This window comes from Topomyia yanbarensis, chromosome 3 (assembly GCF_030247195.1).
Source record: "Topomyia yanbarensis strain Yona2022 chromosome 3, ASM3024719v1, whole genome shotgun sequence".
Classification (NCBI taxonomy): domain Eukaryota; kingdom Metazoa; phylum Arthropoda; class Insecta; order Diptera; family Culicidae; genus Topomyia; species Topomyia yanbarensis.
Genome location: NC_080672.1, coordinates 163,403,008 through 163,415,874, shown reverse-complemented (window position 1 = coordinate 163,415,874; position 12,867 = coordinate 163,403,008). Strand labels below are relative to the sequence as shown.

The 12,867-nt window shown below is 36.1% G+C and overlaps 1 protein-coding gene across 1 annotated transcript; it reads left to right on the top strand.

Annotated features, from left to right (window-relative positions):
• Nucleotides 1-5,478: 5,478 nt before the first annotated feature.
• LOC131689950 (H/ACA ribonucleoprotein complex subunit 2-like protein) lies at nucleotides 5,479-6,411 on the top strand. The gene is made up of 3 exons (XM_058975349.1): nucleotides 5,479-5,786; nucleotides 5,874-5,946; nucleotides 6,009-6,411. The coding sequence occupies exons 1-3, from the start codon at nucleotides 5,627-5,629 to the stop codon at nucleotides 6,238-6,240; spliced, it is 465 nt and encodes a 154-aa protein (XP_058831332.1). The 5' UTR covers nucleotides 5,479-5,626; the 3' UTR covers nucleotides 6,241-6,411.
• The last annotated feature ends 6,456 nt before the right edge of the window (nucleotides 6,412-12,867 follow it).

The following is a 12,867-nucleotide window of genomic DNA, read 5'->3' as shown; positions in this document are numbered from 1 at the left end:
AAATACATCTTTTCAAAAGCAAAACAATATGAAAATTACAATTACGTTTCGACTTCGGTTCATCAGAAACCGACACTAACTTTTTGTCGGAATAGATTAGCGGCGGCTTGACGCAAATCCCTAAAACTAAAACACACTTTGCATTTCAATCGAACGACTGATCAAACGTGGTGTCCCGTCCGAGCAGAAGCTCTGTTTATGCCGATAAGACACAGTGAAGCCGAAACTTGTCTTGGCTTAGCAGGGCTTTGCGAAAGCACTATGCTATATTTCAACCTAAGGAGAAAAATAGCGTAAACACCAGAATTTCTCACTAGGGCGAAATTTTTTTGGTGAAACCAGTCTTTGCACTTGAAAATGTTCACATGTTTCAATCTTCACCCAAATAACCACATGCATTATATTGAAGCATTATTTTAACATCGATAATGTTCATTTGCTCTAAAACTACTTTCTTAAAACAGTGCTGCCATAACACAACATCCCAAATGTTTCAAGACATTGACTTTTATGAGCAATGTAACAGGCATTATACATACCTTTAGAGCAACGGTTTAGTGTTTGATCGCATTGCATTTACAAATGCTTTGACGCTCTACTGCGCTACACTTGAAAAGCATATAATGCTTGAACTAAAAGTTATGAAACATTAAAATAATTTGACGTTTATGAAGAAAATGTTCTAATCAAAAAATATCAACCTGAAACAACATGGAGAGTAGTGTGGCAAACGGGCAATTTTCTACGAATGGGGCAAAAATATCGGAGCACTGCACCGCCTATAGCTTTTGACCAATCCTATTTCCGTTGAGGAATACATGAAATTAAACAACACGAGTATGCATTCCTATAATTTGCAACTCAGATGAAGCATATCATAGAGAAACCACTAAATGCTCATAATTTCATCTGCACAATTTGATGTCAATATTAACTATGTTTCGGAATCTCTACTAAAAACTAATCTCTGCTTCGTTTGTTGATGTTTATATTTCGCGATCCGAGAGCAGCACGATAAATACTAATTTACTCAAAAAATGACAAATGTTTGCACCTCTCCTTCTATACTGACGTGTCATTGCATTAACAAAGGCTATATAATGTAAAACGTTATTCATATATTGCAAATATCATTCCGTCGGCAACTATCCTCCACAGATAAGAGTGCTAACGGCCTACCTCGTATGAAGCTGATGTCAGATGATCATGGTTCGGATCCCATAAAATTAATTTAAAAAATCTGAAGGAATTGGAATTTTGTGGTGATGTTAATGTTGTATCTGACTAATAAGAAGAAGTGGAAAATAGGAAAACGTTCATTTTTCCATTTTAATTATTTTCATTTTGGCATTATATCAGCTTTTTGTTGTGTTATATAACATCGATCTGTCAAAACGAAACAAACATTATTGCAGCATCTAGTAATGCTTTTAACAGACTAAAGCTTTATAAGAGCGTTACTAATGTAAAATAAATGCTTTCTTTGACAGCTCATACATCAGTCGCTTAATCGCCCTTTTTCACTTTATGAAAGCATTGGTGTTGCATTTACAGCAATGAAGCATTTTATCGCATTCTGCGAACGACTCATTTAAGACTGTTAACTTTACATCATTTGAAACGTCGTGGTTACTCGGGGCACTTGTTTTACAAGATAGGAAAACTATCTTCACTTTTACTTGCCCCTCCCCTCCAACAGAGCTTTAATAATAAATGAAAAATGTGGAACGAGAAATTAGGCAATCCATAAGACCTTTCTGAACAGCTGATAATTCGACGTTAACATTTCATAAGGCATTATATACAATATGTTCATGTTGAGAAAATGGCGTCTGAAAAATTACCTCGTACTTTATATTCCCATTTATGAACAAGAGCTTGATTTTAGGCCCAAACAACTCAATGCCGTGTTAAATGAACCATTTTTTTCGAATAATATACCAGATTTATTAAAAAAATTGTATTTTGAACGATTTTTGCAGATAAATGTTTTGTTCCCTTTTGAAACATCGCACTGGTTTTGTGCCCTCTCCCATAATCCGTTTTCGGCGAGACGTTAGCTTATAGTGCGTGCAGGTGAGTCCTTTTGTTTACAGTAAATGATTATGTGACGTTTATTTTGATCCCTTTCTTGGTGTTGCGATGTTTTTGTTCCCTTTTCAAGTATAGTTTTTTTCATTAAGAAAAGGGCCCATAAACAATGTTTTCCGTTTTGTTATTTGGTGTATATGAACCGTTAATTTTTGAGGGGAAGTGAAAGGGAACATAAGCAAAACAAGTGTTTATGTGCCTTTTCGATAATCAATTATTTCGCCAACAGCCAAGCTTCTGAATCGGCTCATTTAAGGTATGTATAAAGCTTTTTTAGTGTCCATTTGAAGTAAGTATTAACCGGAATTGTTTACGTTTTGTTTATCGGCCCATTTGAAATGTTCTCGTCGACGACGTCAACATTTCATAAGGCATTATATACAATATGCTCATATTGAGAAAATGGCTTCTGAAAAATTACCTCGTACTTTATATTCCTATTTCTGAACAGGAGCTTGATGTAAGGACCAAACAACTCAATACCGTGTTAAATTAACCATTTTCCCAATAATATACCAGATTTATTAAAAAAAAATTGTATTTTGAACGATTTTTGTAGATAAATGTTTTGGTCCCTTTTGAAACATCGCACTGGTTTTGTGCCCTCTCCCATAATCCCTTTTCGGCGAGACGTTAGCTTCCCAGTTAAGCTCAGCCGGAAATGAACCGGAATTCTGGCTGGTTCCAGTTCGTATTCCGGCTCCAGTGACACAACCGATTCTAGTTAGAATCGGTTGTTGCACTGGAGCCGGAATACGAACTGGAACCAGCCAGAATTCTAGTTCATTTCCGGCTGAACTTTACTGGATTATAGTGCGTGCGGGTGAGCCCTCCCAGTAAAGTTCAGCCGGAAATGAACTGGAATTCTGGCTGGTTTCAGTTCGTATTCCGGCTCTAGTGCAACAACCGATTCTAACTAGAATCGGTTGTGTCACTGGAGCCGGAATACGAACTGGAACCAGCCAGAATTCCGGTTCATTTCCGGCTGAGCTTAACTGGGCTTTTGTTTACAGCAAATGATTATGTGACGTTTGTTTTGATCCCTTTTTTGGTGTTGCGATGTTTTTGTTCCCTTTTCAAGTATAGTCTTTTTCATTAAGAAAAGGGGCCCATAAACATTTTTTTTCCGTTTTGTTGTTTGGTGAACCCTGAGTGCATATAAGGAGAGTGACGACACTGTCAAAATTGGAACAATGATTATTTGTCAGTGTCATTCCAAACAAGCCAAATCCATGTATTTTGAGAGGTCATTTGTTCGTTTGGAATATTACTGACAGATAATCATGACAGTTGTCTTCACTTTCCTTACATACACTCTGGGTGAACCGTTAATTTTTGAGTGAAGTGAAAGGGAACATAAGCAAAACAAATTATTTTGCTTATGTGCCTTTTCGATGATGCATTATTTCGCCAACAGCCACCCGAATAGAAATGCACAACAGTATTACAGCATTTTTTATTGTTACATTACAACGAAAAACAAGGTTATTCTGGAAAATTTACAATGGAAATATAATCACATTTGTTGTTTCTACATCCAATTTCATTGTAAACCCGATTTTTACATGGAAAAAGGGGGGTCGTTAATAGAGCACTCTAGTTAGAGTGTGGCCAAGAAGCCATGACGTATCTAAACGAACATGAAATTTGACGTATTTCTATTGTGTATACGTCAAATTCCATGTTCGTTTGGATACGTCATGGCCTCTTGACCACACTCTAACTAGAGTGCTCTAGTCGTTGAGGGATGTAACAATGAAAAAATTGATCTTTTCCCATACATTCTGAAATCAATAACATCGATTTACATTGTTTTTCCGTTTTAGATTTTGGAGGCATGAAGGACTGCATCATAAGTATATTGATGTTACAACAAAAGATGATGTTAACAAATAAAACTGTTGTAAATTCAACATTTCTACGATCAATTTCGATATTATTTTCTGTTCGGGCAGGCTTCAGAATCGGCTTAATCAAGGTATGTATAAAGCTTTGTTAGTGTCCATTTGAAGTAAGTATTAACCGGAATTGTTTATGTTTTGTCTATCGGCCCATTTGGAATGTTCTCGTCGAAATACATTAACGGGATCCAAAATATCCCACTGAGACGTCCAAAAAATTGTTTCAAAATCGTTCAACACGGGTCCAACGATGGACGTTTGTTGAACGGTTATTTGGACGTTGTCCAAATTGGTCCAACGAACGTCCTTCATTAGACAATTTTGAAACCAACCGTTCTTAGAGGGATGTAGGGGTCCAAATTAGGTTGGTTACCCTACCTAGTAAAAACGTCCTAAGCATCAAAATAAAAGAAATTATTTTCTTCTGTTCCTGCGACTTATTTTCGAAGTTGAATTTAGAAAGTATAATTAATTAAATGGTAATTGGAAAGCTTAGTTATTCCACAGAGAACAGACGTCCATCTTCAGCATTCAACTTGTGTAAAATCTCTAACGGTTTCGAAGGTAGTTTGGATATCTAAACCAGGTGCGCTACTGTCGTCATGTTTTTTTGTGGCTGAGTGCGACAGAATTGACAGCGGTTATTCCTCTACCCAGTCAAACTAGTCCGGAACCGATTCGGACTTCCAGCATGAATTCCAGCTCAAATGCGTCAACCGATAGAGTCGAAATCGGTTGTTTTCTTTGAGCTAGTTTCCATGCAGAATCCATCCAGGATTTCGAACCGGTTCCGGAATCGATTTGACGGATAGTTGGGATAGGTTGGTGTGGCGGCGCTAGTGTTTTTAGTATATTAATTCAAATGTTTACACACGTTTTTTAAATATTTTTGTTCGATCATGGATGTCTGTTCTCTGTGGTTATTCTAAAGTAACATGCCATTCGTTGGTTTTAGCCACTTCCAGCCAATGGTTTGTTAATATAAACTAAATTTTCTCGCAATTTTTTTTCTGCAAGGCTTGTGTTAAATCCAGTACAACTATTTACCACAGTAATGAAGAACATTCGTATTCCGGTGCTCATTTTGTCGAAAACTTTGACGAAATTCAATATTCGTCGTAAGAGCAACCTTTGCTGAAAAAAAGCCTTATGTGCAGCGTCGTATGATTCTTAGGCCCGAAAAAAGACCTATGTGAAAGGTCCTATAATTTTCAAAAGGACGCATCATTCTAAAGCGCTTAAAACTACATTAACACTAAACATTTCATATTTTTAGTATTATTTACCTAAAGAGCATAGTCCTTAGACTATATTGGCATAATTGTTCCATCAAAAGACATATTTGTTATCTAATAGGGATTTGTTTTAGGTCCATGAAACTTCAGCCTCGTTTTTCTCAGTTCGAGCTCAATGTCACTTAGGACCTTTTGAATAAGTACTCTTGATTTCTAAAAATACTACCTGGCATCCCTGATTACAATTTGTTTTATTTCTGCAGGATAGTGTTGGGGCTCTAACACGTGCTTTGTAGTTTTCAATATTTTGATCGGTTTTTATTGCTAAAATCTGTTAAACATTTTAATTTTATTGAATAAGAGAATCTGATAGTGCGGACTTTGAATCAAGTCAGGAAGATGGGTAAAATTAAAACTGAAAAACCGGACACTGAAATGGACATCTCCATTGTGAAGGAGGAAGATACTTATGATGATAAACTGCGAAATGCAAATGCCATTTCTCAGCCGATGGCTTCCAAGAAGCTCACAAAAAAAATTCATAAACTGATTGAAAAGGGTACGCTTTGAATTAGTTAATTTGTCATTTTATTGGGTATTTTTTGTACTTAAATTTTATCTAAATTTCTAATTGCATTCTGTGTAGCATCCAAACACAAAACTTATCTTCGTAATGGATTGAAAGACGTTCAAGTGCGCCTTCGAAAAGGTGAAAGCGGGTAAGTTTATTCGTCGCTACACTGTCAAGAACTATGCAGCTAATTTTGTTTTATTCACACAGTTTAGTTATTTTTGCCGGAGATGTAACGCCAGTGGAAATTATGTGTCACCTGCCGGCTGTATGCGAAGAACGTAACATTCCGTATTGCTATACACCGAGTAGGAAAGACTTGGGAGCGGCAATGGGCGTGAAACGGGGAACCGTAGCTATGTTGGTCCGAGAACATCCCGAATATCAAGAATTATACGATAAGCTGAAGGTTGAACTCACGGCACTACCGATTCCGGTGTAATCTTTATCGACCCAAGCGGTAAGATTTTGAAACATTTTCTTTTTAGAGTAAACATATTTTTCATTAATCGTAATACACATGTCGGGCTTTTGTCAAGACATGTTTTGAAATAGAATTACTATTCGTTTTAGTAGAGTGAAATCAATATAAGCACTAAATTGTATATGAGGTGTTCATCACTTATATAACGGAGTCCGTATGCCGTTTTCCTGCATAAAAATGTTTTCTGGAACTACCGAAAGTCCTCGGAAAATAGTAATGATGAAATCCCAATTGGGTAGAGTATTAACACACCAGGATAATAGAATCAGCTACTCGTACCTGAAAAACGAAATATATATATATACATCGATTTGATTTTACTGACGGGAGTTTGCAAGAAACTTTAATTTGAAACTATGCTTCTAAAGTCGCAAGGATATAACATGTTTCATAAAACCCGCTTTAAAATTATTATCAATTTAGGTTGTCTGGCGTATTCTTGATGGTCACATCATTAGCGTTTCTGTATTAGAATTGACAGACAGTAATATTTGATTATAGGATTATGGAATATGTTTAATGTGCCCTCTCCTAGGTTGACGGGTTTGACGGTATTGCAAACATCTTCAAGCATATTTGAGCAGACACCTGCTTTAGGATGGTTATTGCATTGCGCCTTGATAGTGGTGCATCGAGGAGACCGAGAGGGCTTATGGACCTTTTTTATGTTTTGTGTTTTTTCATACTCTGCACCAGTCCAAACTAACAGTCAACTAAGAGCCTGTGCACACTGGCGTGGCCGATTGGCGGGTCGCCGTGGATTGACTTTTTCTGTGGGCTGTGTTTGCAGACATTGTTCAACAGCTTAACGGCAGTCTTTGTGAGCACGGCTCGCAGTGGAAGTCATTGTGTGTCGATTTATCGGTCGACCTCGGCAACGTGCACAGGCTATAGATACTATATTCATAGTTAGGCGGACTCAAAAACAGGAAAACTGGCAGCTCTTGTTTCAGGAAGAAAACACTGGCATCCCATGCAAATGTTCAAGCCTTAGCTGAACAGTTTTATTGTTGACGTCATTAGTAAGAACTTTGTATGTACTAATAGCAATACGAAATTGAAGATGATGTGGTTTCATATTTTTTCGAATATCTCCTGGTGATACACAAAAAATATTGTTTATTTTTGTTTCTCTACACACGATAACACAAGGAAAGAGTGAAATAATCGTCACCATAATCACAATACTTTTTCCATATACATCCGAAAAGAACATGTTATGTGACGTCATGCTCGATTGGCTCCGGCATTTGACATGTTCGATTGGCTCCGCTCAGTGTCTCCGCCTAACTATGAATATAGTAACTATAGCACAGGCGCATTAAAAAAAATAACAGTAGAACCCTATTAGTTGTATTGTGTTGTAATAATTGTGGTTTTTGGTACTAGTGTACAGTTGTGTGTCTATCTGTGTATGTGGGCGTCTGAGTATTTGTGACATGTGGACCAGGGAATGGATGCAGAACTGACTTATATGATGGAATAGTGGGTGATCCTTCTTGGGATTCGTTGGTCATTTTTTACTGGTGTTCAATTCGTGCATTCGATTCGATTCATTCGGATTGGATAAATGAAGGTACGATTGTTTTACCGATGCACGTCAATGATCCATTCCCGTCCAGCATAGCATGAGAAACTTCTAACGGAGTTAATTGTCGTTAATGGTAGGTATGTGTGTATATATGTATATATGTGTGTATATGTATGTATGTGTGTATATATATGTATGTGTGTATGTGTATATATGTATGTATATGTATAGATTTAGCATCAAAAGGCTGAAAATCAAAAGGCCGAAAAACATAAGGCGAAATTTCAAAAGGCGAAAATTCGAAAGGCCTAATGCTAAAAAGGTCGAAAAATCAAATGGCCGAAAACTTAAAAGGCGAAAACTCAAAAAGCCGAAAACCCAAAAGGCTGAATCTCATAAGGCAAACTTTTTTTTTTATTATTCGATTATTTCACATTGTGTTGTTCCTGATTGATTAATCGCCTCAAGTTTGAGTAAATCGGGAGGATCGCACGTTTACGTACGAAACCTTTCCAATACAAAAGAAGAATTAATGCTCTAAAAATCCACCAAACCCTTTGTCAAATTGTGCATTCATTGCGATTTTAATTGAGATTCAAAGAATGCTCGAAAGAAGGAATCATCCCCTATGTTTGAGTAAACTGGGTAGCCGAAGTGATCACAAGTGTGCGTGCAAGAGTTATTTGGCATACAGATTGCAAGAACTGCTCATATTTGAAAGAAGGAATCAATCCCTATGTTCGAGTAAACCGGGAATACGAACAGTTATGCAGTTGTAAGCAGCTGGCATGTAGCTCAAATGTTTGAGCAATAACTTTAAATGAGTTTGTTTACTAATAGTACTAATATTGTACTTGAACCAAAATTAGATTATTGTTCTTTACCAATTAATAAAAAACATTTACGCCTAACGTGGCTACGCCACATGGCTTCAAGTCGCGTGCTGTCCGACATCGCTGTCGCTCCGTCGGACCTAAACTAATTTATAGCCCCCATGTTTGAGTAATCCGGGCAAACGAGTGGATCACAGGTTTGCTAGCGAGGGGCCGCCGCTTCGGATCCTTGGTCTCGGTTATGCGGCAAAATCGCATTACACTGGCTTCGCCCCAAGTACTAGATCAGTGTAACAACCGATGGTTGAATATATGTAAGTTCATTCCATAAATCATCGTTTGAAAAACTTAGCGAAATTCACAAATGATGAAGTATATAATTCAAAAGAACAGCTCATGATATAAAGAAAGATAATAAGGATAATTTAAATTATTGAAACGCTGTATGGAAAACCAAAACCCACTGGCGATCATAATAATAATGGTCAAAACAAAACATACGTCTGGTGGATCGCAGTTTTACATTATACTATACTAAAACGTAAGTCATAGCCAAGAATTCATAATTGCAACAGTGAACAAGCATAAAAAATTCAAAAATGAAACTAAAAAGAACTGCTCATATTTAAAAGAAGGCAAAATCAATTATAAAATGTATTCACTCGAAATATAATCAATATCAGGTAATGGATAATAGCACATTATTATCATTGCTTTGTTTGTTTTGTTTCGTCCTTTAAAAAGGTTTGCCTTTCAAAATTCTGCCTTCTGAAAAGTTTGCCTTCTGAAATTCCGCCTTCCAGAAAGTTTGCCTTTTGAAAGTCCGCCTTTTGATTTTTAAGCCTTTTGAATTCGGCCTAATGTAATTTCGGCTTTATGATTTTCAGCCTTACGGCCTCGACCCATGTATATATGTATATATGTGTGTATATGTATGTATGTGTGTATATGTATGTATGTGTATATATATATATGTATGTGTGTATATATATATGTATATGTATATGTATGTGTATGTGTATATGTGTGTATATGTATATATATATATATATATATATATATATATATATATATATATATATATATATATATATATATATATATATATATATATATATATATATATATATATATATATATATATATATATATATATATATATATATATATATATATATATATATATATATATATATATATATATATATATATATATATATATATATATATATATATATATATATATATATATATATATATATATATATATATATATATATATATATATATATATATATATATATATATATATATATATATATATATATATATATATATATATATATCATTTTCTGGCATTTGGACGATTCCAAGTAGTTTTATTGCATGGTACATGTGTTGTTCAATAACAGTACTAACTCTACTCTTTATTTTACTTTATTTATTTTCGATCTCATGCGTCATATTCCTCTGATGACTTCTCCGAGATAATTTAACATAAAAGGGCAACATTGCTGTCAACAATGACTATTCGCTGCCATCAGACGTCGCCAGGTTTTAGAAAAATTGAGATGTACTTTCATACTCAATTGAATCAGATAAGTAGGAACGAACAACAAACTGTAAGTAGCATATTACACATGTCTTATTTTAACATCATGCATATTTGTATTAACATATTATTTACAGGTAACACACATATCTCAACATGCAACACTTCCCATACACACGTAAACATTCACACACGCAAATATACAAATGCTCGACAGGTGACTGGACCAAGTGCATTCACTCGTAGGATCTATCATTTCGATGATCGCCTCGATTCTACGAAACCAGTGCACAATTAAGCTGACATAAGCTAGTCTCGTCTGGTGAATGCATGTAACCTGGAAGCCCCACACACGACAGGACGAGACGGACAGATGACGGACTGGACTCGACGGGGCCTAGTTCAGAGTTTTAGGCATTCTTCAATGCACGGCTAGCGACCTCAAAAAAAAAAAAAAGGATTATGGAATATGTTTAATGTGATAAATAATGCCTTTTTAGCTTCGAATGGTTGATATTTGAGCCAGTAGAACTCCTTGAGCGTAGTATTCGCGAGTAAGGACTATGTTTGAGCACATTCAAGCGTCTGTAAAGCTGTCGAATAATTATGACGAGGGAAATTGTTCGGTTCGCGGTGTAGTAACAAATCGCGGTCACATTAACTAATTTCAGTGGGTTTATTCCATACTTATCATAAGCACAAACTGTCCAGTATAAAACAAGAGCGTATCCGATATAATTCAACTGTAATTTATTGTACAGTGCAGTACTGTAAAGAGGTTTTCGTTTGATGATAACTGTTTAGTACTGACTGACTGTGGATAATTCTTGATACTAGCTCTTAATATCAACTTTGAATGATGACTGTTTTACTGCTAATTGTTTGAACTATATATATATAGGTTGCTACCACTATTAGATGAACACAACTGTTCATACAGGAAATGAGAATATTCTAGAACCTTATCTATGTATGCGTGAAACGCAACTCATTGCTTCAAGCTGTTCCGTAACGTACAGCTACTCGAATTTTAGGCTAGTAATAAACTGTTTTGAACTACAGTGAGTTCATGCTAAAATGATTCAACAATGCTAAGACTGGCGTAAACAGACTAATATTGCAAGTATGTTTACCGTATTAAATAATAGTCGATTGATCCGCTTCGGACATAGGAGACAAAAAGGAGATTAGAAAGAGGCATAAGCGGATTCAATGCGAAAATTTCTAGTATTACGATGACACCAAGGCGATGGTAGGATAATTTTCCATAGGATTGCACAGACTAGATGACATGACGTTACACGCTCTAAACTGCCGTTCTACGCATAATTGTCCTATGTACATAGGGAATCCCATGGAACACGGGACAGATATGCTTTTAACGGCAGTAAACTTGAGCCAAATAGGTATGCATGTATATATGAATGTAAGTCCATATCTATGCCTGAATGCTTGGATGAGTATAGGAGCAATGTTATCCTTGAGCAACATGAAAGGACAGCCTTTGAGCCGCAAAAACGCTCATGGGAAGCCGGTTGCGCGGTCATAGGTGTGACCGTAAAGCACTGCACACACTATCAAGTGCAACGGTGAGACGGTAGGTGTACAGTTAATGCACATAGGTTGCAGCAATAGGTTGCTGAGACAACCCGATAGCACACTGATAAATAACAATAACAATTTATAAATCGGATATATACATGAAGTGTAAAAATCGGAAGGGCCATCCATAGACTATGTTAACTATTTAGGGGAGTGTAGGAGTCTCGACAAAGTCCACGCTTGTCCGTAGGGAGGGGGGGGGGGGGTATGATGTTGGATATGTTCATGTGGATTATATGTTTGTGTAATTGAAATAAATTTGTATCGTCATTGGTGTGAGCGCTTACATTTGAAGTGCCTGTAACACCATAGTGTGTGAAGGCAACTATCATAAAAAAACAATCAGAAGAAATCTCGAGTACTTTTTCAAATGGACGTAAGTAACATTGAGAGCCTCTCTTTGTTTACTTTCTCTTTCGTTTACAGTAATGTTTCGATTATATCACTATGCGTTTATATCAATACTCGTTTATATCACCCTCGATTATATCACGGTTTTATCTCGATTATATCACGCTTTTTGAAAAACAGACAAGGCACACTACGTTTTGATCCAATTAAGCCACATTTTGTGTCCTGGCACTTTTAGGATTTTTTTACAATTGATTCGCTTATTTACATGTAGGGTAATGAGCTTATTATTAGGCTTCGGATTATTTAGTTAATGGTTTATATATGATGAGGTCGGTCAAAAAGTCAATCTTTTTTATTCTTTTTTCTTGAAGTATAGATTCTTTAGAAAGTATCTGAAATTTTTATAGAGGTTTAAGTAGTAGAAGCAAAGTTATAGTGCTGTTCATCTTGTTACTTTCAGTGTATGGAGGGCGTGGCGCGAAACTTTAAACGTAAATAATCTGGAAATCATGTTTTAACAAGACGTTGTTGCAATGACTAGGATTGCCGAAATATCTTTCGGCCGATTTCAATTTTAGTTCCGTAAATTCTTCGTAACTTATTTGCCGTGTCCTTAAAACACCGTCTGGAGGGACCGTCTGGTGTACCAGGCAAACAAATCGACTTCTTTTTTAAATTGTTAGTTATCCGCAGGAAAATCTAACAAAATAATG

Excerpts from the sequence above, each read along its gene's own strand:
- LOC131689950 (XM_058975349.1), top strand. The coding sequence starts at position 5,627 with ATGGGTAAAATTAAAACTGAAAAACCGGACACTGAAATGGACATCTCC. Across the intron at positions 5,787-5,873 it reads TCATAAACTGATTGAAAAGG|CATCCAAACACAAAACTTAT; the intron begins GTACGCTTTGAA and ends CATTCTGTGTAG. Across the intron at positions 5,947-6,008 it reads CTTCGAAAAGGTGAAAGCGG|TTTAGTTATTTTTGCCGGAG; the intron begins GTAAGTTTATTC and ends TTATTCACACAG.